Source organism: Sceloporus undulatus, chromosome 5 (genome assembly GCF_019175285.1).
Source record: "Sceloporus undulatus isolate JIND9_A2432 ecotype Alabama chromosome 5, SceUnd_v1.1, whole genome shotgun sequence".
Taxonomy (NCBI): Eukaryota; Metazoa; Chordata; class Lepidosauria; order Squamata; family Phrynosomatidae; genus Sceloporus; species Sceloporus undulatus.
Window position 1 is genome coordinate 18834387 of NC_056526.1, and position 26250 is coordinate 18860636.

A 26250-nucleotide genomic window follows, 5' to 3' on the forward strand; every position below is an offset into this window, starting at 1 on the left:
AAATGGGTACCAAAGTATAAAAGTGAAGGCAAATCTAAAATCAATGGGTTCCCTATGTTTCTTGATAGTAATCATGGCTAACTGAGTACAGTGTACCTGCGTCATACGCAGGCATGCTATACACGGATTTAAGCCTATGTGGGCACCCCGTGTGGGAGCGCGTGGGGCACAAGGGGTGGTGCATCCTATTGGAATGAATGAGGCACGCGCCTATGGTGTGCGCACGCTGCTGCATCGCCGCACCGCCACATACATGAGCCCCATTCATTCCAATGGGGCTTGAGCATGCACAGAATTAGGCTTATGCGGGGTGTATGTGTGTGTGTCCAGAACGGATCCCCCATGTAAGCAGAGGGCACTCTGTACAGCCTACCTAGCTGGTGACAGTGAAGATCTATTGCCTTTTCCTTTACCTAAAAGTAGCTGTTAGGGAGAAAGCAAATTGAATGATGATTACAATGCTGGAATAGGAAGGGCTAAGCTCACTTCCAATAGCCATGGTGGTGGGGAAAGGTGTCCGTATTGTACATGTTTTGTTGGGAGGAGTGCCTTCTCGGCTTGGGGAAGTTTACTGAGGAAAACCTGAAATATTTTTCAAGAACAACAACACTACTCAAATATTCTCCCCCATAGCGGCTTTAAAGCAATGGAGAAGATACCAAGGAAATCCAATCACTGTTTCCCCCCCTCATCATATATAGTTTGGACCAAAAAACGTTTATATTTATTCATAAAGAGGATAACACATATGGGACTTTGATACTACCGAGAACTAAAATCCAGATTCTGAGTGCAGTGAGTTGGGAAAAATTTTTATGGTATATTTCTGAATGTAAAAGTTACAGAAATTCTACCAGGAAAAAGTAAGAGATTTAAGAAATCATACCGATAAAATTTCATTCCTTAAATGTTTAAGGAGAGAGAACTCAGACGTAACAGAGACACAGATACTCACCCTACTACCACAATTATAAAATCTAGTAAATTCCAGCCATTGCGGAGGTAAGCGTTAGGGTGAAAGAGAAGTCCATATGCTATTACTTTTAAAAATGCTTCCACTGTAAAAATTATGAGAAAGAGATATTCCACTCGTTCCTGTAAAGGAGAGAAAAGAAAATAAATAAATAAAACAGTATTGTTAATTCTATGTAATGGGAAAACTTCAGTAATGCATCATTTTATACTTTAGGAAAGGAAGGGATTATGGTGACCATCTTCTTCATAGACAGCCATATGATTTAACGTGTCTTTTATTACCCCAAACCAAATAACTCCTACACTGGAAAATCCTTAGTTTGTCTTCTTCCAGCTACAGCAGTGAAAGGAATCATATAGTACTCCAGATGTTGCTACACTGTAACGCCCACCATTCCCTATGGTTGTGTCAGTTAGGGCTGATGAAAGCTGTAGTCTGATGCCATCCAGAGAGCCACAATTCCTGGTCCAGGAGACAGTGAAACAGCATCACAGTCAACCTGGTGCCAGAGGCTGCCAGCCAACAGCCCTCTCTATGGGATTGTCTACATGTGCCATTTAAACCAGTTTCACCACGACTTAACTACATGATACAGGGCCACATCCCTGATTCGAAGTTGGACCATCTATACAAGGAAAGGCCAGTTCCACATCGAATCCATTTTATTCCTGCCTAAACCTTTTAAAAAACCTTACCCTTTGCTCTGGTTTTGCAGGAGAATCTGAAGCAATCCGTAGTGATGCATGGTGACAGTTTACACATGCATCCTACTGTGCCACCCACCACTTTGCAACAGATTGCTCTGTCTGAGGTCACAACAAGGTACCTCATCATGTGATCAAGGCTAAGCACCTTGTTTCTGACCTCAGAGGGAGCAACTTTCAGCAGCAGTGGCAAATGGCACAGCTGGATGCATGTATAGACAGCCACCATGCATTACTATGGAGTGTGAAGGTAATAGGTTCAGCTCTGAGGCCAGAATACTCTGGGAGCAATTTTCTGACACTGTCTCCATTATTTCATTGATAGAACTCACATAGCATATTGGTGAAAGACTTGAAATGTGAATCAGGATATCTCCAAGTTTAACTACACTTATGAATTCCCTGGTGTCCCTAGGTAATCCACTCTCTTTGACTTAGTGCCCCCATCTGTCAACTATGGTGATAGCATCAACTCTTTGACTTAGTGCCCACTGAGTATCTGCAAACTATGGCAATAGTAACACAATCAACCACATAATACTGTTGCCAAGTTTGTTTACTATAATTTCTTTCCTAAATGAAATTCAAAACAAGTAACAAAACTTAAGTTAAATCTTTCTAAAGTGCTAAGATAAAGCATTAAAACAAAAGTACAATAATCCACCACAGAGAAAACAGGAGTACGGCCATCTAATAATCAACCCTCTTCCCAAAGCCCTTACTAACCAATTAAACTGTCAGGTGAGCTACTCACAGTGCAGAGGTCCCTAATGAAAAAGACCTCATTTCACCTACTAATCCTCAAAACATCACATTGTGAAGGAACATGCAATAATGAAGGAACATGTTGACCTGAGCATGCATGGATGTTGCAAAATAAATAGTGACTGAATTGTAAATGTATCCAGTTTGAGGTAAGTTATACAGAAAAAAAATGTATCATCAAGTTTTACATTTTTGTATAATTGCTCTTCCATTTGGTATACAGTACTTTGAGGAGTCAGATATGTTTAAGGTACTAGTCTTTAAACTCTCCTGGTCCCAGATCAGGGTTTAAAGTTAAGATTCAGCACTGTACATGAAGTTGAGAAATGATTAGACAAGAAATACAGATGAAATAGTACTCAGCTAATACATGTAAAGGAAACAGAACACTAAAAAGCGTATTGTGGTATTACTCATTAATATCTGAAACAGTAATAGATTTCTAATATATATCCAAACCCTTTTTGCTGCCCATGTTTTTAACCAATTTAGTACCTGTGCAAATCCAGCAGGAGGCAAAGCATCCCTTTGAAATTACCTGAAATGATATTTGCAGTGGCAGTACTGATTTGGAATGAATAAGAAAGTTCAGACAGAAATAATGGCTTAAGGTTGTGTCCATAAACATACCTAATGCTCACAACCCAAATAAGAGACTTTACTCATCCAGACAGGACTAGTAGGCTGCACAGTTGACACAGTAGGTATGGCAAAAAAACAAACAAAAAACCTTTACCACATGTTGCCAACAGTTCTTTTTATGGGCATCTTGTTTGCACATAATGCAATCACAAAAGAAGCAGCCATTGTGCATACACTCTTAGGCCTTGTCTGCACTGGCTAGTAAGTCTAGGGCCAGTTCAGAATATAATGGAGACTGGCCAAGATGGCGGCCACACACACCAAACTGGGCCCACTACTTGCATGTCACAAAACTCCATTTTGGTTTTTTGGGGGGGAAATATCGAGGCTGCCCATGACTTAGCTAACTCTGGAGTAGAGTCAGGTTAACCCAGGAAACCTGCAGTATTTTCTCAGAGGTCACTGTTACTGGCAGCAGATGGAGAGGAAAAGCCAGATCGCCCCTGGGTTTTCATGAATTGCAGGGAGATCCCACTGACTACACCCCTGGCTCCCACAGTGCCCTGACAACTGACAGGCAGTCCACAACACCCCTCCTACTGTGAAGAAACACTTGTCAAAATAGAGCATTCATGTCTACAAGCTGTGTCACACCATTTCCCTCTGTTCTATCACAAATGAATGTGCATGAGCACACAGATGCTCCATCAGCAGCTCCCAATCATATCCTCTTCCTGCCCAGCCACTGACCCACTGGATGCCCTGCAAGACCAGTGGCTCAATAGCTCAATCAATGTACTGCCCACACAGTGCATCAATGTGCTCAGTGAAGCACTGGCACAGTACAATCATGGTGCCCCCGCAGTACATTATATCCTTCTTTCCTTTCCCCCCTATTGGATCAGTCGATTTGTTAATATTATTAAATCCATTGTATTGTCGGTAACCTGCTGTTTTTGTCACCTTTACCGTCCATGGGTTGTGCAATGTTAAGGAAAATGCAACATGGGACATACAGTAGTAGAAATAAAACATGTATGTGAAAGTCACAGTGACTAAGCAAGAGCAATTAATAAGCCACACAAGTGAAAAAGCTAATGTAATTTAGAAGTCTTGAATGTCAAGGACAGAATTATAGAATGTACAATTGGAAACACCTGGGATTCATTAAGTGTACAAGGTGAAATGATGAAATTCTTAAGTATGGGTTGAACTATGTGAACCAATCAAAATGAATGTACATGCCCACTGGGTGGAAACTGACTAGTGGGTGGTGATTAACAATGGCTATAATAATTGCTATGTTTGCCAATGTATTTTGTGGGTAGTTGTGGATAGTTGGAGTGTTTTGGAGATATTGGAGATTATAGAGATTGTTGAGGGCATTAGTATTTGTATATAGTAGAATAAAGTAGATCTTTTATATATAAGACTACTGAGTTGTCTGGTGTCTTGAGTGAAGATACAAGAGCCAGCAGAATCCTGGAGAAGTTTGGAGACATCTCAGGAAGAAGAGTGAGAAGGCTTGGAGAGTTTGTCAGGGTCTTCAGCCTATTCTCTGAAACTCTGCTGCTTTGGAGAAAAGCATTAACCACTGATCAAAACTGATCAGCTCCGCTGCATAACAAGGTGGTGAGTTAGAGCCAGAGGTGAAGAGCTACAACTCCCATCATCCCTGACATGCAATGTGTCAATGGTGCAGCTGTTCACTCGTGCACCTGTACGATCAATTTGCAGATGGGTGACAAATATATATCTATATCTACATCTACATCTATATCTATATATATACAGTAGCCAGCAATGGTGCTGGCTGCTTTTCCGGCCCATGGCACCTGCTCCTGACTGGTGTGCAGTCCACATGCCAGTGCAATAGCTCACAGTTTCTGGCTTGGCACCAAACAATGTTTTTTGCTCCAATGTTAAACCTTTGAATATGGATTGGATCTGTTTTCCTCCCATTTTGGCCACATGCATTGTCTGAGCAGGCAGGTTTTGAAATGGGTTGGAACTGCTTCTTTTAGCCCAGTGGACAACCCCTGTGCATTGTGCAAACAGTCAGTACAGTGTCAGGGTGAACATGGGGGTTTTCACCCATGCAGACAAAGACATTATCTCAGTAATTTTATATTTAGGATCCTGACAACTCAGTTAGAATTGGGAAGATATTTAACAAGAGAATTCAGAAGCTACATTCACTCTTATGGAAGAAACAGCTGGCTACTAGCTGATCACTTTATTGTCCATGACTGAAAACCATTTGATGCCAAACTCAAGGCAGCAACAAAATTTCACTTGATTACACTTAGCTGTGATGATATGGAACTGAGTGAAAAGTAAGCTTGCAGCTACCATTATTTATTGCTGTTTGTGATTTGCTAAACATTATTTTTTAATTTGTTATGGGCTTTTCTGCTTTTATTGACACCCCCTCCAAATAAATGGAGTAAGAATTGTTCAGTTTCCATAGAACAAGCAAGAATGTCCAAAATCACTCCAGGAGACTCCCAGAACTAGAAGATACTGTGAAAACATCTCTCCCCATGCCATGTGCCCTGCTGTAAAGGATCAAAAATAGAAACCAGAAATTTCTTCTGTTTTTGAGGGTTTGGCTTTGAATATTAAATAGCTGATTCTCAGGGATGTGTAGTCCACTGGGAAAGGATGCGGGTGAAAATTGCCCCCTTTGCCTTCTGCTGTTGTCCATTTTTAAATTTCTGTTAGGCTTTTTTTTTTTTGCTTGTTCACTGTGCAATTGTTGTATTTTATTATCTACTGTCCAAATAACTGAAATATATCTGATGATACTGTATTGTATTACTACAATGAATCTAGGAAGAAGTTGCTGGAGAATTCCTTGAGTTACATGACAAAAAGAAGATGGTAACATCAATCTGAATTACAATAATTTTATAAATCTCAGTATAATCTATTTCCCTGGTAAAACTAGCAGGATCTTGTTTTATTGTAAGGGGTACTCAAGTTTGCTCCATCCTCAGTGTGATATGTTTAAATATTTGGAGGGATGTCAAATATCACCTCTTAACCTTCTCTTCAGAAGGCTAAACATACCAAGCTCCCTAAGCCACTCCTCACAGAACATGGTTTCCAGACCTTTCACTATTTTGGTTGAAAATTTTTAGGAGCAATTGGGAATTCTTTCATTTTTGCAGTCCCACTGGGACTACACATCTTTTTATAGCTTTGTAAATTAAGCATTGTTTATATGTAGTAGAGGCATAAATATAATATCATATAAAGGAAAATTAGTAATAGTGGAATATAGCCACCAGTTTGAAGGTGGGAAGTCAGTAGTGTTAGTACTGTTTCTTTTTGTTCTTTAGTTTAGCTGGGCTTATGTTTTAAAAGTGTATATCTTCGTGTTTATGCTTAATAAAAAAAATTAAAAGAAAAGAAAAAAGCTAAGGGAAACTCAGTCTGTGTCATTAACTGAGCGTATTTCTCTCGTGTTTTGGGTCAATGTTTGGTTAACATGAGATTCGTATGTCTCCTAATCAAGAGTGTTCTCGTTAATTAAGTGTACACTATTGCCTAATCACTCCTCTCTCAATTACAGCTCCATGTTTCCTGCAACAGCTAAACGCTAATTATAATATGTAACCTGAAAGATAACCTATGGTCTTCAAACAAAACACAAGTTCTAGCTTATCCAAATATCTGTGCTCTTTGCAAGTACTTTACAAAATGCTCAGAACAAATATTACAAATTATTTTTTTAGTTATACAACCCAACAGCAATTGTATCAGTCGTTCTCCAGATTTCTTTTTAAGAACCACATGACAGGCATCAATAATCAAAAAGAAGCAATCTGTAAAAGGAAGAAAAGGTGACAGAGTTGCCTTGGGGGAAAAATGTAACTGTGAAAGACTCTGGGTTTCTGGATTGTAGGTTATGAACAGATCCTGGTCATGGATATCCTTGCAGTGTGAATATGTTAAGCCAAGGCTGCAGTTAGTATTAATAACATTGACCTTTAGCACCACAGAGCCAGAAATGCGTACTTAGGGGATCAACTTTATAAAGCAGATGTTGAGACAGATTTGTTGATATTGGGTTGCTTCCAAAACACACTTTGTTGCTAAGGAGACATTTTCACTTCAGCATACAGCAACATGAGGCATTTTTTAAAGTATTTAGCACATTAAAAAAAAACACACAACCCACTGCCACTGCACTAACATGGAGGACTTTTCTTTTTTTCACCAAGAACAGTCTAGAACATTGTTTCTCTCTCTGTGTGTGCATGTGCGTGCATGTGCAACAAAAAGAAACATGTAATAGCAGCAACAACAAAAAGCCAGGAACTAGGGATCTGAAATGAAAAATAAGGCTAAGCCCCCCCCCCCCCAAAGTATTTGCCAATTAGGCAGCAAAATGATGAACACATAAATTATACTTAGCTACATACCTCAGGTGAATACAGAGATGATGCATTGAAATTTTTAATAAGTTATTTGCTGTGCTAGGTAGGGAATCCTAGTTCCCTGAATCAATAAAAGGCACACTGATTATGGTCTCATGAGATGGAAAGTCTTTTGTCAAAACTATGGCTCACCTTTCAGTGATGGAGTGAAGAATATTATTATTATTATTATTATTATTATTATTATTATTATTATTTTATTACCCTGTAAATTTTAATTGGTGCTTTACAAAGTCATAACAAAATACAGATAAAAACCAGCCTACGGCATACAATCTAAAATCAAAAGCAGCAAAATACAATTTATCATTACAATAACTCTAAAAGAACAGACTATAAAACAACACACACTAAGGAGTTTGTCACACTGGGGCTAATTTTGGCATTAAAGGGAGATTAAAGCACATTTAAAGCGCATTTAAAGCACATTTAAAGCACCCCACAAATAAAGCAAAAATTGTCGCTGAAATCCCAAAAGTAAAAAGATGCATGTTAATGCTTCTTTGTGACTACTCTAATGATGGGTTTTGTGTGACGTTGTGTGAAATCGTTTCATGTAATTACGAGATTTTTCCAGGATGTTCATGGGATAAACTCCTAATACACATTATCTAAATATCAAAATCCGTGTCTAGCATGTAAAACATTAGGTCGCAGGCGAGCGTTCACACACTGAATGCACCTTCACACACACACACACACACAAAATCTCTCCGCAGGGAAAAGGCTCCAAGAGAATCTTTCTCCTTACCATTTACTTTTCATATGGAAGAATTTTTTAAAAGGAGGAAGAACAGGAGGAATATCACCATTAAATCTCTAGAAGCTGCTTTACCTGATAAAGCATTGACAAATATTTGGCAAATTTAGTCCTCTAAGTTCTTTTCATCGTATTTGTGTCAGGCAACATACCATCTTAATGCCCTAATTTGAAGTGCAAATAATAATAATAATAATAATAATAATAATGAAAGATTCCTCATTACCTGTCATTTCTCTCTCTCTCATTGACATTGAGGTAAACTGCTTTCACAGCTGATTCCATGAAATCAGTGCACAGCTATACCTCAGTTAACAAAGTAGTTGTATTCTTAAGGTTTAATTCTTTATAGAAACTTTGGTACCAGAGGTAGAAATAACATGGAAACAATAGGAATAAGTTCAATAAATTTCACCAAACCTTTTATTCAAAACTAATACTGGTCTAAAACACTGCAGAAATAATCCAGTTTGAGACCTCTTTAACTGCACTGACTCACTACTAGGGAGTCCAGGGAATTGTAATTTATTGTGGCAATAGAGTTCTCTGACAGAGGCAGCTAAAAGTCTCACAAAACTACAGCTCCTAGAATTTCCTAGCACTGAGCCAGGGCAGTTAAAGTGGTCTCAAACTGGATTATTTCTGTAGTGCATTTTGGACCAATATGCACATGAGAAATGAACCAAGTCAAGTAAGTCTTGCATAAGTAAACAAAAACATCATGAATCTTCTAGAGGCCACTTGAAAGCATTTTCCAAAATGCATTCCAGAATTATTATTTTCTTTTTTACAACAGCCTCCACTTTTCTTAGCATTTCCATTCTCCAGCTGTCCTTCATCAACCTGTCTGTAATGCCTTGTTCTAATGACCCAAATTCAGACTGTAACATGGACAGTGAGGCAGAAAAACAGGATGTCATGCCTATTTCTTGGGATCCTGGTTCAGACTACTGTATAACACATGCAATGAAACATAAGGACAAGAGGATGTGCCAGTGCTTGAGACAGACAGTGACATTCCCCAGCAGCGACAGCACACAGACATGGACTCAGTAGTACTTACTGCAGCCAAATGCAGATAACTGTGACACTCAGGGTGTTTAAACAAGAAATGCTCATAAATTAGGCAACAACTGCAGGAGGCGGTCAGGCCATAAATATTCCAGCAACTCCCTTGGGAAGTTGTTGCTCAAAACCAAACATTCTGGAGGAAGCAACACCTTTGTCTCTTAATACCTGCCTTGTGTTTCCAAAGAACATTGGCCTTGTAAGATGACCATTCTACTGAATGTTGCCTTGGATTGATGCCTTGGATTTATTGCTGTAGCCTATTGAACCTCGACTTCCTGGACTCTGAGAACAGTATATGCCTGTCTGGTAAGCACCTGTACATTACTGGGGCTGCTTATGTCTCTCTTGTCTCCTTTCTTCATTTTAGATCAGCCTACAGAATTTGTTACAGGAGAGATGACATGTAGAAAAGTACCTCAGGAATGAATCGCTCCTGAAAGCATAAATATGATTGCTCTCTACCATAATAGAAAACTCTTGCCTGCTTATTATAGAAGTGGCATACCTGTTTCTCTTTAAGAAAATGTTATAGTTCCATACTATCTGTGTGCTTTGCAAATGTTGGTGGCATTAGCTAAAATTAGACTCTCAGAGACTGGAAATGTAGCTTCAGGAACTAATTTTTTGAGCTATCATGAGCCATCATAAATATTACTGATTAGCAGAATTTATTTATTGATCCACATCCCACTTTCTCTCGGAGTTGGAATACAAGGCAGCTTCTGATGTATATAAAACACACCGTATTATAAACAGAACAAGAATGAGAACCCTAGAAAGCAAAAGACCTGATATGTCAGCTTTCTTCTTGGGGGAAAAAGGACAGCAGAAAGTGGCATACAACTACATTTAACATGGAGCTTGTAAAATTTATTTGTTTGGATAACAACCTCCAGAATTCCTGAGAGAGCATGGCCACTTTTAAAAGCTCTGATGTAACTGATCCAAGCTGTGACATAACATACAATTTGGCCCTTAGCTGATGCATCTCACCAGGAGATAGCTTTCTGAGTAACAAGTGTTTTTCATAAATGGGCCACAGATAGCATATATCTGTGGGGGGTTGGACTGGATGGCCCGTGCGGTCTCTTCCAACTCTATGATTCTGTGATATGGTTAAGCATACATCCATGTTCTTATTTTAATATTTTAATAAGCCAACCCAATATCCAAGGTAAGATATCGACTCATAAAGGTCTAATTAAGAACCGTCATTAAAGCTCTCCAAGAATTTGTCAAAATTAGAACCATTTTCAGATCCTCTGAAATCTTTTGCCAGATGTATCATTGTTTATGGCACAAAATAACAGGGGAATTCATTTAAATCAAATCTGCTTTAGCATGACAGCTACATCTAATAGATCATGTTTCATTGTCTAAATGAGTTAGCTGTTCCTCATGCTCAGGTATTTGGGTTCACTGATGCAGCCAAATAAGATAAGGATGTGACTCATGAAACATTGTGGCTCATCATTTTTATTAATTAAACTTTTAAACAACAGTTCAAAGTAATCTCCTGTGCCTTTTCTTTTTCTGCCTGTCTGCCTATACTAGTTGTCTCAGACAACTAGTATAGGCAGTTCATCATACAACTGCCTATACTAATTGTAGGAAGAAAACATGTCTGTTTTCCCCCTAAAGAGCAGCAAAATAACCTAGAGTCGTGGTGGTGAACCTATGCCACACATGCCCTCTCTGGCACACAAAGCCATTTCTGAGAGCTTGCAGAGAGAGTTGAAGGCACAGGAGGGTGGAGGAAGTCTCTGTCTCTGGGGAAATCCTGCCCCCAGAAGTCCCCCTTCCCTGCACTGGATGAGACCCAGTGCAGGAATGCCATTGAGTTGGGCACTTGGTCTCTAAAAGGTTCGCCTTCACTGACCTAGAGATTTTGAGATAAACTGCTCCTTCAAGGTTCAGATCCAAACTGAATACCTTTTCTTTTTGAGGAGAACTATCATCATCTCAGCTTGCTTGTTAAAGAAGTGGTGCATAAGAATTTTATTTATTAATAACTAGCTGTGAAAACATTGTTCTACTACCACAGCTACTTTTGGAATAGCAAGTTTCTACAGATTAGAAGCATAAATTAAAACATCATGAAACACCCTCATTTATCATACTTTTAAAATATGATGCAAAATATATGACCTAAGGGACATGTCTGTCTAGAATTAAATGCACTTTTGCTATAATGTACCTTGAAGAGAACACAACTCTTAACAGGTAGCACAAGTATAGCAAGGTTGTAATGCATGGGCTTGAACAGACTGAAAAATCTGCTCCAAGCACCATTGAAACTCCTTCTCTCTGTTTCACACATGCACCACAATGCTGGGAGAGAGGCTTTTAAGTTGCATGTGTGAAACTGATTTGAATATTTCTTGTTAAATGGCACAACTGTATTTCACATGCAACTCAATCCATGCATTTCAAGGCAGTTTTATTTCTCTTGTTATTGCATTTTATATTATGTAGTTTTTAATCTGTAGAGAATTTCCCCCAGCATTTGCTTCTGTACAGTTGAATAAATGTCTAGACTGGAGGGAGGGGGGTATTTAAAAATGAAATTTAATTTATATTTCTTTGTAATCTTCCTCTTCCTGAAATCTCTGTGTTATTTTAGACCCCTAAGAAGCTTCATTCATTCACTATGTATTTGGGTTGTGGGTCTTTTTTTTCCTTCGTTCCAATGACCTTTTCATTCCATGAGTAATATAAGGACATATTTAACATTCTGTCCACACTGTTCCTTGCAGACAAAAGAAAAAACAGAGCTAGAGTATGAAAAATAAGTTCTCACAGATTCACCATTACATCCTTAGCACCAGTCTATCGCTCACAAGATAGATTCTACTTAATAATCTGCTTAGTACTGGTTATAATACCCCACCTGCCAGGATAGGAGAAAAAACAACAGAAAAAACACTGTGCTGAGGTACAGGAGGAAAAAAGGACCACCTAAATACCCAACCTCCTGAGCATATAAACTGTAATCTAAAGAGAACCATAAACAATAAGAAAAAAATGGCGTCATAGTTCAATCAGGAAATAACGTGGTTCAAAATACAGTTAATTTTAAATTGGATTATTTATTTCATACAATTATATAGACTCATAGAATCACTGAATTGGAAGAGACCACAAGGGCCATCCAGTCGAATCCCCTGCCGTGCATAGTCTATCTTTCCACTATAGAGATTAGGGTAGCATACTCTTTCCCATTCTATCCTCACAACACAATTCTGACCATGGAGTGAGTGACCTGCAGTAGTGGCAAATGTGCCAGGCAATTCAGTGGGATGCCCATATAGACACTTGTGGGAAGATCTGGAGCAAGAGGTATATTTTTAAAATCTCTTGTTAGGCTGTCATACTCAAGTTAGGTATGGAATGTGCCAGACATTGGCCTGTTACAGACAGCCAAAATAAAACTGCTTCGAGACACAGTGGAGGTATGGTGTTTCAATGATGCATGCATCCTAAGAGTCCAGAAGTTGCACCAAAGCCACGCTCCAGCCCTAAGGACTGGAGTGTGGCTTTGGTGTGGCTTCTGGACTCTTAGGATGTATGCATCATTGAAACACCATACCTCCACTGTGACTCGAAGCAGCTTTATTTTGGCTGTCTGTAACAGGCCATTGTCTGTACTGTTCACACCAAAACTGAGTGTTGGGATGCGCGTTGTCTGAACAGGATGGTACCAGAACAGGGAAGAGGGGAAACAGGCCTTTTGGGCCATGCAGAAAGAGCCTATGAATATTTTTTAATGGTTTAATAGGAATTTTGTTTTATTTTTGTTTAATGGGAATTTTGTTAATTTGTTTTAACCTTTTTGTTACTTTCCTGGGAATTTTGTGAAAGAGTGGCGATATAAATAGAACAAAAAAGAAAACAAAAGAAAACAAAAAAATTAATTGCAAGACTCAACATTAATTAAAGTAATTAGCTTTTTGATATAACAGATTAATTTAAAGTTTTAGTTTTTACTATATATTACAAGTGTTTTAGTTTTATCTCTTTGAAAAATTAAATCAGAAACCAAAGGACGTGACTTTAAGAGGTTAGTAAGCAGACATACGACATTTCCTTAAATGATTTCCAAATTATCAAATTAAATCATTCTGGCTGATTTCCTTCCCCACCCACATATAGCCTTAGTAATGTTTCCTTTCTATTGTATAAACTATGAGATATTACAAATTAGATTCAGAAGTAATCTGCAGACCCTAAATAATCTATGTTAATTTTTAAAATTGCAGGCACCCAACAATTACATTTGAGGGTGAAAAGGTCACTTTCAATAAGAATGTCAGCAGATTGTCTTTATAACAAACAAATATGAGCTCCAGGCTGAGAAAGCTTTGGCAAAATTATGTTATTTCAAGTGCCTTAAAACCACTTGTTGAAGACAGGATGCTATATCTGTGATTAGGCTTACTCCTGACCTCCTCTGTCACACAGCTGGTAAAGCTCAAAGCAGAACAGATTCATTTCACATGAATAAGGAATGGAACAAGGAGATTTAATCAGACAGTTGAAAAGGAGTGCAAGAGTTATCTAGTCCCACCGTTGGAAATGCAGCAATCCACTACTAAAGCAGCCATCCAATAACTGTTTAATGACCTCCAATGAGGGAGAGTCCACTACTCTCTGGGATAGGCCATTCCACTGTTGAACATTTTCTACCATTATGAAGCTCTTTTTTCTTGTCATTTGAATCTACTGCTTCAGGGCTTACTCTATGGAACATCAGAAAATAAGCTATAATAGTATTTCATACAATTAAAGAAAGCTAGCACATCACTCAGTCTTCTCTAGGCAAAACATATTCAGTTACCCAAATGGATTCCTCATAGGACCTGGTTTCCAGACCTTTTACCACATTTGTCGACCTATTCTGGACACAGTCTACGGTAGTTTACCCTCTGAAAATGTGGTGCCCAGAATTGGATGTAGTGTTCTGGGTGAAGTTTGACCAAAGTAGAATGGACTGATACTATTATACTGACTCAGGCTGTTGATCCATTGAGTCCAGAACAGTCAGATCTTCAAAATATCATCATTATTTGTGACCACAGATGTGTGTGTGTGTGTGTGTGTGTGGAGGGGGAGCTCATCCCTAGCTTGGGGAACCAACCAGTCACAACCCACAGCAGGGTAGCCCCATGCAGAAAGTTATGTCAAAAGTGGTACTGTTGGCCCTGTATTTGTAGATTTCTTATGCATGGATTCAAACATCTATGGGTTGAAAATATTCAAAAATTAAATAAAATCCAAATGCAAACCTTGATGTTGCCATTTTATATATGGGACATTTACTATGCCATTCACTATGTATTTAATAGGACTTGAACATCCATAGATTTTGGTATCAACAGGGGATCCTGGAACCAAACCCCAGTGGTTACCAAGAACTCACTACTCTCAGTGAGGCAAAGAGCAACCAGGACCCAGAAACGCTCCTCTGCCAAAACTGACAGAATCTGGTGTGATATGGGCAACATTTGCAATGAACTAAAGCTAGGAAAGAAACCAGTAATCTTTAATTCAGGGAAAGAATCATGCAATCATCGAGATCCCTTTAGGTCCTGGTAGCCCTAGCCACCACAGCCAATGATGAACAGTATTTGGAGTTGCAGTCCATTAATATTTACAGGGCCACATGATTCTCACACCTGAATTAGTGGTTCCAAGACAGTGGGGTAAGAAATTTGCTCTGGGTTTTAATCTAAAATTTAAATTAGATACCCAAGGTGCTGAAGCTGTTTTGTGACCAGTCACTACTGTTCAACCATCCAAATTGTTGACAGAATACAGCTGGCACAGCAAAATATTGGTTGGTCTCTTAGTGCATGGGTTACAGATAATGTGCTTAATGTGCTTAATGCAAAGGAGTGACAGATTCCAGGATACTTCACATTTCCTTGTGGGCAAGGAACATCCAGACAGAGAAATTTGTCATCCAGTCCTGGATGGGTTAACACTTCCCCTAAAGGACAAAGTTTGCAGTTTGGGAGTGCTCCTGGACTCATCCCTACAGTTATCATTCCAAGTGGATGGGATGGCCAGGAGTGCTTGGTACCAGCTTCGGCTGATATGCCAGCTGCGTCCCTGTCTGGACCAAAAGGACCTTGAAACAGTAGTACATGCACTGGTAACCTCCCATTTGGATTTCTGTAATGCGCTCTACATGGGGCTACCTCTGTATCAGGTTTGGAAGCTTCAACTAGTTCAAAACGCTGCAGCCAGACTGGTCACTGGAACTCAAAGGTCAGACCATATAACACCTGTATTAAGATCTCTTCACTGGCTCCCAATTAGCTTCCTGGCTCAATACAAAGTGTTGGTTATCACCTATAAAGCCCTATATGGCTTGGGCCCAAGTTACTTGAGGGAACGCCTCTCCTTACACAATCCGCCCTGCACTCTCAGAACAACAGGAAAGTACTTACTTGAGTACTCCAGGGTGAGATTGGCTGTAACTCACCAACGAGCATTCACAGCAATAGCTCCAATGTGTTGGAATAAACTCCCTGATAAGATTCGACTCAGTTCCTCTCTGGATGCTTTCAAGAAGGCGTTTTCCATCTAGCATACCCTCCTGACTCATTATAGAGAAAGTTATCCCCTAATTGAATTGTGCTTCAAGATGTTTAACCTGCGATTGTGATTTTTAAACTGTTTTTACTTGATGTTTTATGGAAATATATTTGTGATTGTAACTGTATCGTAATATGATGTGTTGTATACTTTTTCCTCGAATTTGTGAACCACTTTGATCTCATTGGAAAAGCAGTATAGAAATAAAGATATTATTATTATTATTATTGTTGTTGTTGTTGTTGTTGTTGTTGATTTCCGGGTCACAATATTTTGCTAAAGAGCTGCTCACTCCACATCAGATTAAGCAAGTGAGCACTGTTCACTTGCTCACTTGTGTCAATTATAAAAGAAAAGCAAATGAAGAGCCCTGATCTTCAAGTGATTTCTGATTCCCCTTTGTCTCACTCCATCCTCTCATTCACCACTTGAACAAGTAAAGAAACTAGAGGTTGAACCCAGTTCAGAAGAGGTTATTCTCTCAGAATAACTGATTTTGAGCAAATTTCTGGAAGAGTAATCTGAACTACATTTTTTTCTAGATAAAAATGGCCAAACATCAAGTGTAACATGACATTTTGTTTGCTACACATTTTGTCTCTGTGCCTTTAATAACTGTGTGACAAGGTGGATGCCATCTCCTGTCACTATTACATTGGAACAATGAAAATGGATGCACTTGCTAGATATTTCCATGCTACATACCAGTTAAAGGAAGAGAAATAGCCAGATGCACACAAATGTGTGCACACACACATGTATACTAAGAGGAAACGATTCATGATTCAAATGAACATTCATTCTAATTATACATATGTATTAAGAAATTCATTATTCAAACCAAACTACTGCATTTTCCAAGAGCACATTAAAGCAACTAAAGGTAAACTTATACAAGATGTTCAAGCCAAATGTTGTTCAGTAATTAATAAAATACTATATTGTCCTCCTGAAATTTATGGTGTAAGTAAATTATGAACTAAATAGAGTATGAAGCATTAAGTTTATATATATTAATTTATAAGTCCATCAGCATAAACATCAATAATTGAAATAATGCCATTTATCATTTGTCATGAATTCATCAGTTAGCATCAGTTCAGACCATGAGATTTACAGAACAACATGGAGGCTGTCACTGTTGACAAAAAGCAAGTTTTGTTATTGGCTCTTTCAAAGGATCTCTTTTTGTCCTTTTAAAGTTTCCTTCTTTAGTCTGAAAATTTCCCTACATAGACTACAAATACATAATAGGATTGTTACCTGGGAATGGTCAGAGTCAGCATGCCCAGCATACCTGAAATTGTCGCTTGTCCAAAAGCATGGAATCTCACTGTATAATATCTTCAACTGATTTGATCACTGATCTACATCTCTCTTTTCTTTCCAGTCCCATCAGCATGTGTTATGTTTTTATGCATTGAATATGGAGAGGGGTAAACATTGGGCCACAAATGTCACTTAACCTAATATACTTTATAGTTCTTACAAGGACAAAATAATAGTACATAATAATAGTAGTAGTGACAGCCAGTGTGGAGTAGTGGCTTGGGTATTGGACTACAACTCTGGAGATCAGGGTTCCAATACTCACTTAGCCATAAAAACCCATTGAGTGGTCTTGGGCAAGTCATATTCTTTCAGCCTCAAAAGAAGGCAAAGGCAAACTCCCTCTGACCAAATCTTTTCAAGAAAACCCTCTTGATAGGGTCTTTTTAGGGTTGCCATAAGCACACAACAACAACAACATCAACAACAACAGTACTAATTGTCATAAACCCTCCTTTTAAAAGTTATCCTCTTTTTTAAAGGTACTACCTAACGCACAAGATATATTGCTCTGTTGCTCCTGTTTGCCACAGTTTTGGACTCTTCTGCTCTCCCATGCTCATTCCTGCCTTCCTGTTCAGTGATGAGATGCTGACGCATGATAAACAATTTAGACTGTCATTCAATTGGCCTTCAACAACAAGATCATAAAAGAGAGCAATCAGACAAATTTCTTTAATTCTAATTAGTTTTCTTTCTGCAATCATTCCTTTAATAAAAAGTTCAATTACAAGTAATGGATGCCATTAGCTCTGTTGTATTAGACACTCAGTTTAGCCAGAGCTGTCATATGGAAAGGGAAACAGATCATAAATAGATCTAGACAGTGGAAATAGATGGAGTTGTATATTTTATTACATAGAAAATGCTACCTATACTCTTTCTAGCTATTATATATCCGTTGTTTTTTGACAACAGTTTTCAGATGAGTGTGTAACTGTAAAAAGGAAAAAAAAAAAAAAGAAAAAAGAAAAAAGAAAAAAGAAAAAAAGACCTATAATGGAAAATGGAAAACAAAGGTATTTTACATTAATGATCACACAGAGTAAATTTATTCCAGATGCAGATACGTATACAGTTGTCATCTGGAATATCTCATCCCTTTCTCTGATGTTGTTTTAAGTAGTATCTTCTGGATTGCCCAAATGATGCAAAATCAGAAGCTAATCTCAGTTGCATCCGCACTGCAGAAATAAACCAGTTTGACACCACTTTAACTGCCATGGCTCAAGGCTATAGCATTGTGGGAATTGCAGTTTGTTGTGGTACCAGAGCTTCCTGACAGAGAAGGCTAAATATCTCACAAAACTACAATTACCAAAATTCCACAGCATTGAGCCATGGCAGTTAAAGTGGCATCAAACTGAATTATTTCTGCATGTGGATACAGACCTATACAACCTTTTAAATAAGTTCATGTTCAGAATAAACTACTATTGTTTATTGCAAGGACCCTAGACTGCATAGTTAAGAGAACAAAACAACAGGAGGAGGCATCTACCAAAGTGAACCTAATATTCACAGGCAATCACATAATTCCTAAAACCAACAGCAAAGCACAAAACGCTGGAATAAACCCAAGGATAAACATAGTGTCATTTTAATACTAAAGTAAAAACCACTACAAACTGAAGAAAATGAACTTTACACTGTTAATGCATTTTTATAATTCCTGTGTATTCAATAATGAGTAATAAAACAATGCATTATCTCAATGTAGTCTCTAAATTCAGAAAAAGTAGTAATATGTGGTGAAAAAAATCTACTTCCTTTTCCTCCTACACTGAATTTCTCCTTTAATGAATCAGTATATACAAGCACCAGGAAGCAATAAAAGACCAGGAAGGAATAAAAACCCAATGGATGCAATACACAGAAGAGTTATATAAAAGAGATGACAACATGAAGAACATATGGAACAGAGAGCCATATGAAGATGAACCCCAAATTCTAAAAACTGAGATGGAAGCTGCAATAATGGAAATGGCAAAAAACAAGACTCCAGGAACAGATGATATTCCCATAAAACTGATGCAATCCATATTGACAGAGTCCACTCTAGTGCTAACCAGCATGTGTGAACAGATTTGGAAAACAAAATGATTGTCTACAGATTGGAAGCGATCAATATACATCCTCACCCCCAAAAAAAGGAGACACAAGAGACTCCAGCAACTTCAGAACCGTAGTACTAATCTTTCATGCAAGCAAAATCATGCTCAAACCAAACATGGAGAGAAATACCAGAGGTCCAAGCAGGGTTCAGGAAAGGAAGAGGCACTAGGAATCACACTGCAAATAAATGATGGCTAATGGAGTGTAGCAGAGAGTTCCAAAAGGAAGTCAGCATGTGATTTATAGACTATAGCAAAGCCTTTGACTGCATATATCATGGAAGGCTATGGAATACCCTTAAAGATATGGGGAGTGCCAACACATCTGATAGTCCTAACGAGGAATCTGTACTCAGGACAAGAGGTTACTATCAGAACAGAACACCGAGAAACAGAATGGTTCCCAATTGGCAAAGGAGTCAGACAAGGCTGCCTATCACCCTACCTATTCAACTTATATGCAGAACGTATTGTAAGGAAAGCAGGCTTGGACATGGAAGCGGGAGAAGTGAAAATAGGAGGAAGAATATCAATAATCTGAGATATGCTGACACCATAATACTAACAGAGAATCTCACAGACCTGGAACAACTACTAAGGAAGATCAAAGATGAAAGTGCAAAGGCAGGCTTACCGTTGAACATAAAACAAAAATAATGACCACAGAGAACTTACATTCAATCTAGACAATGATGAAATAGAAATAATAAAAGAGTTCTCATATCTGGAATCAAACATTGATTGGAATGAGTACTGCAGCCAGGAAATCAGAAGAAGATTAAGAATGGGGAGGGTGGCTATGAAAGAACTAGAAAATGCGAAGATATACAACTCAGCACAAAAGTCAGAATCATACAAGCGATTGTATTCCGTATTAACATGTATAGATGTGAGAGCTGGACAGTCAAGCAAGAAGATAGGAGGAAAATCAACTCGTTTAAGATGTGGTGCTGGAAAAGAGTGCTGAGGATCCCACAGACAGCCAAAACAAAAACAAAAACAAACAAATGGGTCCTAGAGCTGATCAAGCCAGAAATATCCCTAGAAGCCAAGCTGATAAGACTTAGACTGTCATACTTTGCAAACATCATGAGAAGGCATGAATAGTTGGAAAAGACAATAATGTTAAGAAAGGTGGAGGGAAATAGAGAGGAAGGTCACATGCTAGATGGATGGACCACGAATATGAGTTTGTAGGAGCTGGGCAGAGCAGTAGAGGACAGGAGGGTAGGGGTGGAGATGTCTCATCCATAGGGTTGCCAGTGGTCGAGATCAATGGATGGCAGTTAACCACAACATAGACAATAAGATGCAAAAGAAGGAAATGACTCAGAGAAAAAGGCGATGCCACCAGGCCCACAAAAACTAACCTCTATCATGTTCCTTCATTGTGATCTGCAGTCATTCCATTAGCTGTAATTAGGAGAGAATGGATGAGAAGCAGGGCTATTTCGTAGATGATGAGGATGGGGATGATGGTGGTGGTGGTACAGTGGAGAGCTTCCAATGGATTTGTGTTTATACAGGATTTTGCAAGGCATAGCATAAAATTCTTGCAGCAACCTCTCTGACTCCTCAGATTTGGGCTTGTGCCAACGGTTTACTTGCAATTTCAGTACTTCCCAACTTACTTCTCTAACAAATTTTAGGGTTGCTTGTGCTCTTGAGTTGTCCTGGATGTTCTCAACATAATAAAACTAATCACAGCTCATAAATTCCTATCCCATAAGGAAACCATTTGACTCCCTATAATGCCATAGTTGCATATATTCTAAGAAAGAGTGATTGAGGTGCTCTTTTTGCTAAGTTTTGAATAATGGGTGTCAGAGATACTCTTTCTCTACCCTTCCAACCCAATATATATGGCAATTCATGATGCAAATTCCCAAGAAAGGGCTGCACAGATGCTTGCGTTGTACTGGGGTAGGTGGAAAGAAAACACGTAAGGCTCAATAAGGCCTTTCAGGCACAGCTGTCATTAATAGTTATACAGTTGACCTGTGTCATCCACTGGGGTTTAGTTCCAGGAACCACTGTGAATAACAAAATATAATGGCATAGCAAAATGATGTTCTGTATATAAAATGGAAAAATCAAGGTTTGATACTTCAAATTTATACTTTTTTTGAATATTTTCAAGCCTTAGATGCTTGAATCCGTATATAAAAAATCCGTAGATAAGAAGGGCCAACTGTATAATTCAGTCTAGAATAAACTCTGTCTATGCACCACAGCAACAAGTAAACTACAGGACTTCAAGAACTACCAAAACCACTATGAATGGTTCAAGAAGAGACTTTTATTTTGCAATCAACCTGCTGCATTCACAGAATTTTACAGTAAGTTTCAGATGTCATCTTCATTTAACTCACCCCCACCTGACTTCTATCCATTTCCTTACCACATATCATTGAGGAAGAAAAGATGGAGTAGCTGTACCAACTTCTTTTGACTCATAGCACTAGGGCCTGTTTATCTGGAAGCACCCTAACACTAACAGTTTCTACATTAAGCTAGAAATGTACAGATCATTGGTCTGACCACTACAGTATTGTTCTTTCTAAATGCAGATGATTGGCTTCAATTACAGATTGCTAAGCTTGGATAGGTACAAGCATTTGACTGCTGCAGTTTTTTGTACATACAGATCTAAATACACATTCTATCTGTACAAGAAAAAGAAGGTGCGGGGAGGAACTGGATGCATAGCCACTACATTACAAATGCTGCATTTATAAATCCTGACCTAGATATAGAAAAGCTGCTGCATGCTTTACTGCAAACCATCCTAGCTTAGTTGAGAGTCAGGCCCTCGGTGCCATTCTGCAGTACCCTCACATATCCTCCTGTATTCTTAAGCCATCAAGCAAAGGCAATTCCATGATTTTCTCACAACTGCAATTTTTTAAAAATAGGTCAGTCTGACTTCAGTAGCATTAAAAGACCCATAGGCTGCTAGACAGAAGGAGAAGAAATCTGGTTCCCTGCTGTTTACAGGAGTGGACAACTTGTTCAGAGTTGAATATCCCCAGCCATGAACTTTGATAGCTGCTCTTTCTTTTGAATTCCATGTCATGAAATCTGTGCAATGAATCTGTGGCAATTACACCCCTCCCCTTCCAGTGTAGGTTTTCTAGTGTTCTAACAGTGAAATTTTATTAGGCAATGCTCACAATATGTGTCCGCTGTAATCTGTTAAATCTTGACTACTCATTTAGAGGGTATAAAGGCATTATTGCTAACACAACATTCTAATTAACAGTTATATATACAGTAGTTCGAAGTTGAAGGCTTTCATGGCCAGCATCCATAGTTGTTTGTGGGTTTTCCAGGTTATGTGGCTATATTCTAGAAGAGTTTATTCCTGATGTTTTGCCAGCATCATTCTCTGAAGATGCCAGCCACAGATGCTGGCAAAATTTCAGGAACAAACTCTTCTAGAACATGGCCACATAGCCTGGAAAACCCACAAAAAACTATATATACAGTTCCCTTCAATGGCTATTATAACAGCTGAAAGTTCTTCTGTGGGTTCCTATAACAGTTCCTTGTACTCCAAAGGAAGAGAGGAAAAATCGGTGACTCTGGATTACTGAGTGAATTTCGGAGGACAACAGACAGTTAATCCGTTCAGTTATACTGGCACCATGGTACCTCTATGTGAGGCTGTCTTTAAAAAAGTGCTCAGAAACTGCAGTAGGCCCAAAGAACTGCAGCCAGGTTCACTACAGGCAGCACACAACTCCCTTGTTGCAACAGCTCCAACTGGCTGCTAGTCTGTTTCCTGGCACAATTCAAAGTGCTGATTTTGAGCTATAAAGTCCTGTTTGGCTTGAGTCCAGGTTATTTGAAGGACCGTATCTCCCTTGATGAGTCCGTTAGAGTGTTAAGAACATCTGGAGAGGCCCTGCTGTCTATCCACCACCCTCTCAGGCCCATTTGGTGGGAACAAGAGAGTGGGCCTTCCCAATGGCTGCTCCCAGACTCTGGAACTCCCTTCCTAGAAAGGCTAGGATAACCCATCCCTGCTCTCCTTTTATGCTGTCAGGCTTTTTCAGACTAATGAGGACTGGGCTTTTAAATGCTGTGCAGTTCAGATGTTAAGGTTCACATAAAGTTATTAATACATTTTAATATTTAATAGGTAACATTTTAAAGTTTTTTAATTGTTTAATTGTTTTTAAACTTGTGTTTGTACTTTAAAATGCTTTCATATTGTTTTTAATTTATCAGTAGCCACCTGGAGTCCCTACAATGGGAGAAAAGCAGGGTATAAATAAATAAATAATAATCATATGCATGCACTACTTTGTGGTTGAACCTGAGCTTTTGGGAGACAGATGAAAAAGGCTAAATTTGTGCAAGGTGTGGCCTGTCAAATCACAAACATAAACAAGAAAGACTGGCTTTGAAAAAAGTTGCCAATCATTTAGATCCTTTTGCTTGCCCTGCATGCCCTTTATTTCTTCACTATAAACATCTATCTAATCTAGTCAAGAGCTGTTCAATGGCAGCCTTTGCAGGGCTCCATCTCACCTGCATCCACCCCTAATCTTCTCTCTCTAACTAAACCTGTATGGTTTCTGTGTACTGAGAAGATGAATGGTTTTGCCTAGTGCTTCCAGCTACATACTGAACCACATAGAAATGCTGACAAGTTTTCAGCCCATTAGGAATATTAGGACATCAACAACACTGCCTCAATGGTTGTGATGTAGTTTGAATCTGAAAGCCTCAAAGTTCTTTTCAGCCTTGTAATCACTAGATTCTGAGCAGCAGTTTGTTATCACCAAGATCGAGTTTGCTAGGATGGGGAAGGACACTTTCCAACATCAGGCACAACCATCAGAATCAAGCAAAACCTCAGTTCTGTTTTTTGGATACTGGAAAAGAAAAGGAGAACACTGTCATGGCTTAATTGATGAGAAGCACATGCTGTTGTGACACCATAACTAGCTAGATGACAGAAGGGAGTATAAAAATAGTCCTTCTTCCTCCACATTCCCTGTGTGTGTCTCTCCTCCCCCCCCATTCCTTCCCCTCTCAGTAACAGCATATTGGTCTGAGAAATCTCAAAGCTAAGGAACAGTTGAGAGCAAGCAAGTTGAGAGTTCTTCTGTGGATCCTCTTTTATTTTGAAATTAGAACTATACATGGTAGCAATATTTTAGTAACATTGGATAATCATTCAGGAAAGATAAATCATACCATACACATATTGTAAAATAAAGTGAATGCCAGCCATAACGTCCCCCTTCTCCTTTGTTTCCTAAAAGCTTTACTGCAAATGGAGGTATGGTGCTATCACATCTATTAGGAAAGCTTAACACCTGCCTCTCTGACACTTCTCTGCTTTAAGTTCCCTTTTCCTAAAGTGTCCTTTCATTGGGCTTAGTTGCTTGTGCTTGTGTGGAATATGTGTCTGTGTTGTGTGTTGTGTGCCTTCAAGTCATTTCCTACTTATGGTGACCTTAAGATAACCCTATCATGGGGTTTTCTTGGCAAGATTTGTTCAGAGGTGGTTTGCCATTGCCTTTCCCTGAGGCTGAGAGAGTGTGACTTGACCAAGCTCACCCAGTGAGTTTCATGGCTGAGCTGGGAATTGAACCCTGGTCTTCAGAGTCCTAGTCTTAGCTAAACGTGTGTTTAGCTCCATACAAAATCAGTAAAATGAACACCCTGTTTATTGGAAGCAATTGGCTAAGACATTGTAAACCACTTAGGGAGTGCTTAGCACTATAAAGTGGTAGAGAAATGTAAGGGGCCATTCTCACTGGGCATATAACGCGACGTCGTAATCCAATCTGACCCATTGTTCCCATTAGAAATGGGTACAAACAGACCTGGCTTTTTTAACCTCTGTTTTCGTTCCCATTGGTATTTTCCCTGTGGTAGTTTGAAGCGGGTTATTTTGCTCCCCGTTCCCATTGCTCTTCCGGGACCTCTTTTTTTAAAAGCAGTTGTCAATCAAGTGCTTAAGCACATGACATCACAGCCAATCAGCTGCTTAGGCGCTTTTCCCCTCTGGGGAAGGAGAGAGAGCCTCTATTCCCCTCAAATCTATTCTCTGGAAGAGAGAAGGAGCCTCTATTCTTCCTAAACTCCTTTGCATCCGAGGCTCTTCTGTGTCTTCCCATAGTTCCTTTGTGTGAGAGAAGGCGCCTCTATTTACCCCAAATCCCTGGAAGAGAGAAGGAGCCTCTATTTACCCCAAATCCCTTTGCCTTCCCCATTGCTCCCTGGGCTGTTTGGGGGGGGCGATAAAGCAGGCATGTAATGCAAAGCCAATCTGCTTTTCAGGCGCTCAGGTAGAGGCAAAAAAGAAAAAAAAAAGAAAAAAATAATAGTTAAAAAATTGTGTTCAATGGGTCTCCTCACACGTCGGTCTATGAATGTGGAGCAGGGGGGAGGTTGCAGGGGGCATAATGTATTTACTGTGTTTGGAAGTCAATGTAGCGCGATCTTCTTACCCTGCTTCCCACTCCACCGGGGGAAAGACTATGTGAATGGGAGAAAATGGCGCCGGCAATGCAGGAAAGAGAACAATCGGGTGACACCCCCAGGCCAAGCCCTTGAGCACTGCTCCTCCCATCCCCAAGTTCCCAAATCAGAACCCTTTCATTCCCATTCATTTGCCTCAAATCAGACTTGGGAGGCACAGGAAAACTCGCTAAAATGCACTGTTAAATTAAACCGCTTTATCAACCACTGATTCGGGTTTTTTTCAGGATAATTCAATCACATGGGATTCCAACAGAAATGATATCGGAGCAATGCAGATCAAATGCACGCTCAAATGGGAACAATGCATCCATTATTTGCGTCCTGATCCACGTTATAAGCCAGTGGGATTGGGGCCTAAGATATATTGCTATTGCTATATATTCTCCAACATTTCAAAAGA

At 39.2% G+C, this 26250-nt stretch overlaps 1 protein-coding gene across 7 annotated transcripts in view; it reads right to left on the reverse strand.

Annotated features, from left to right (window-relative positions):
* CACNA1C (calcium voltage-gated channel subunit alpha1 C) overlaps positions 1 to 26250 on the reverse strand; it is a 527437-nt gene that overhangs the window by 237171 nt on the left and 264016 nt on the right. For all 7 annotated transcript variants that reach the window (XM_042470414.1, XM_042470413.1, XM_042470415.1 and 4 more), the window contains exon 4: positions 956 to 1095. In XM_042470414.1, coding sequence (XP_042326348.1) covers positions 956 to 1095 — 140 coding nt within the window. The remainder of the gene's footprint in view (positions 1 to 955; positions 1096 to 26250) is intronic.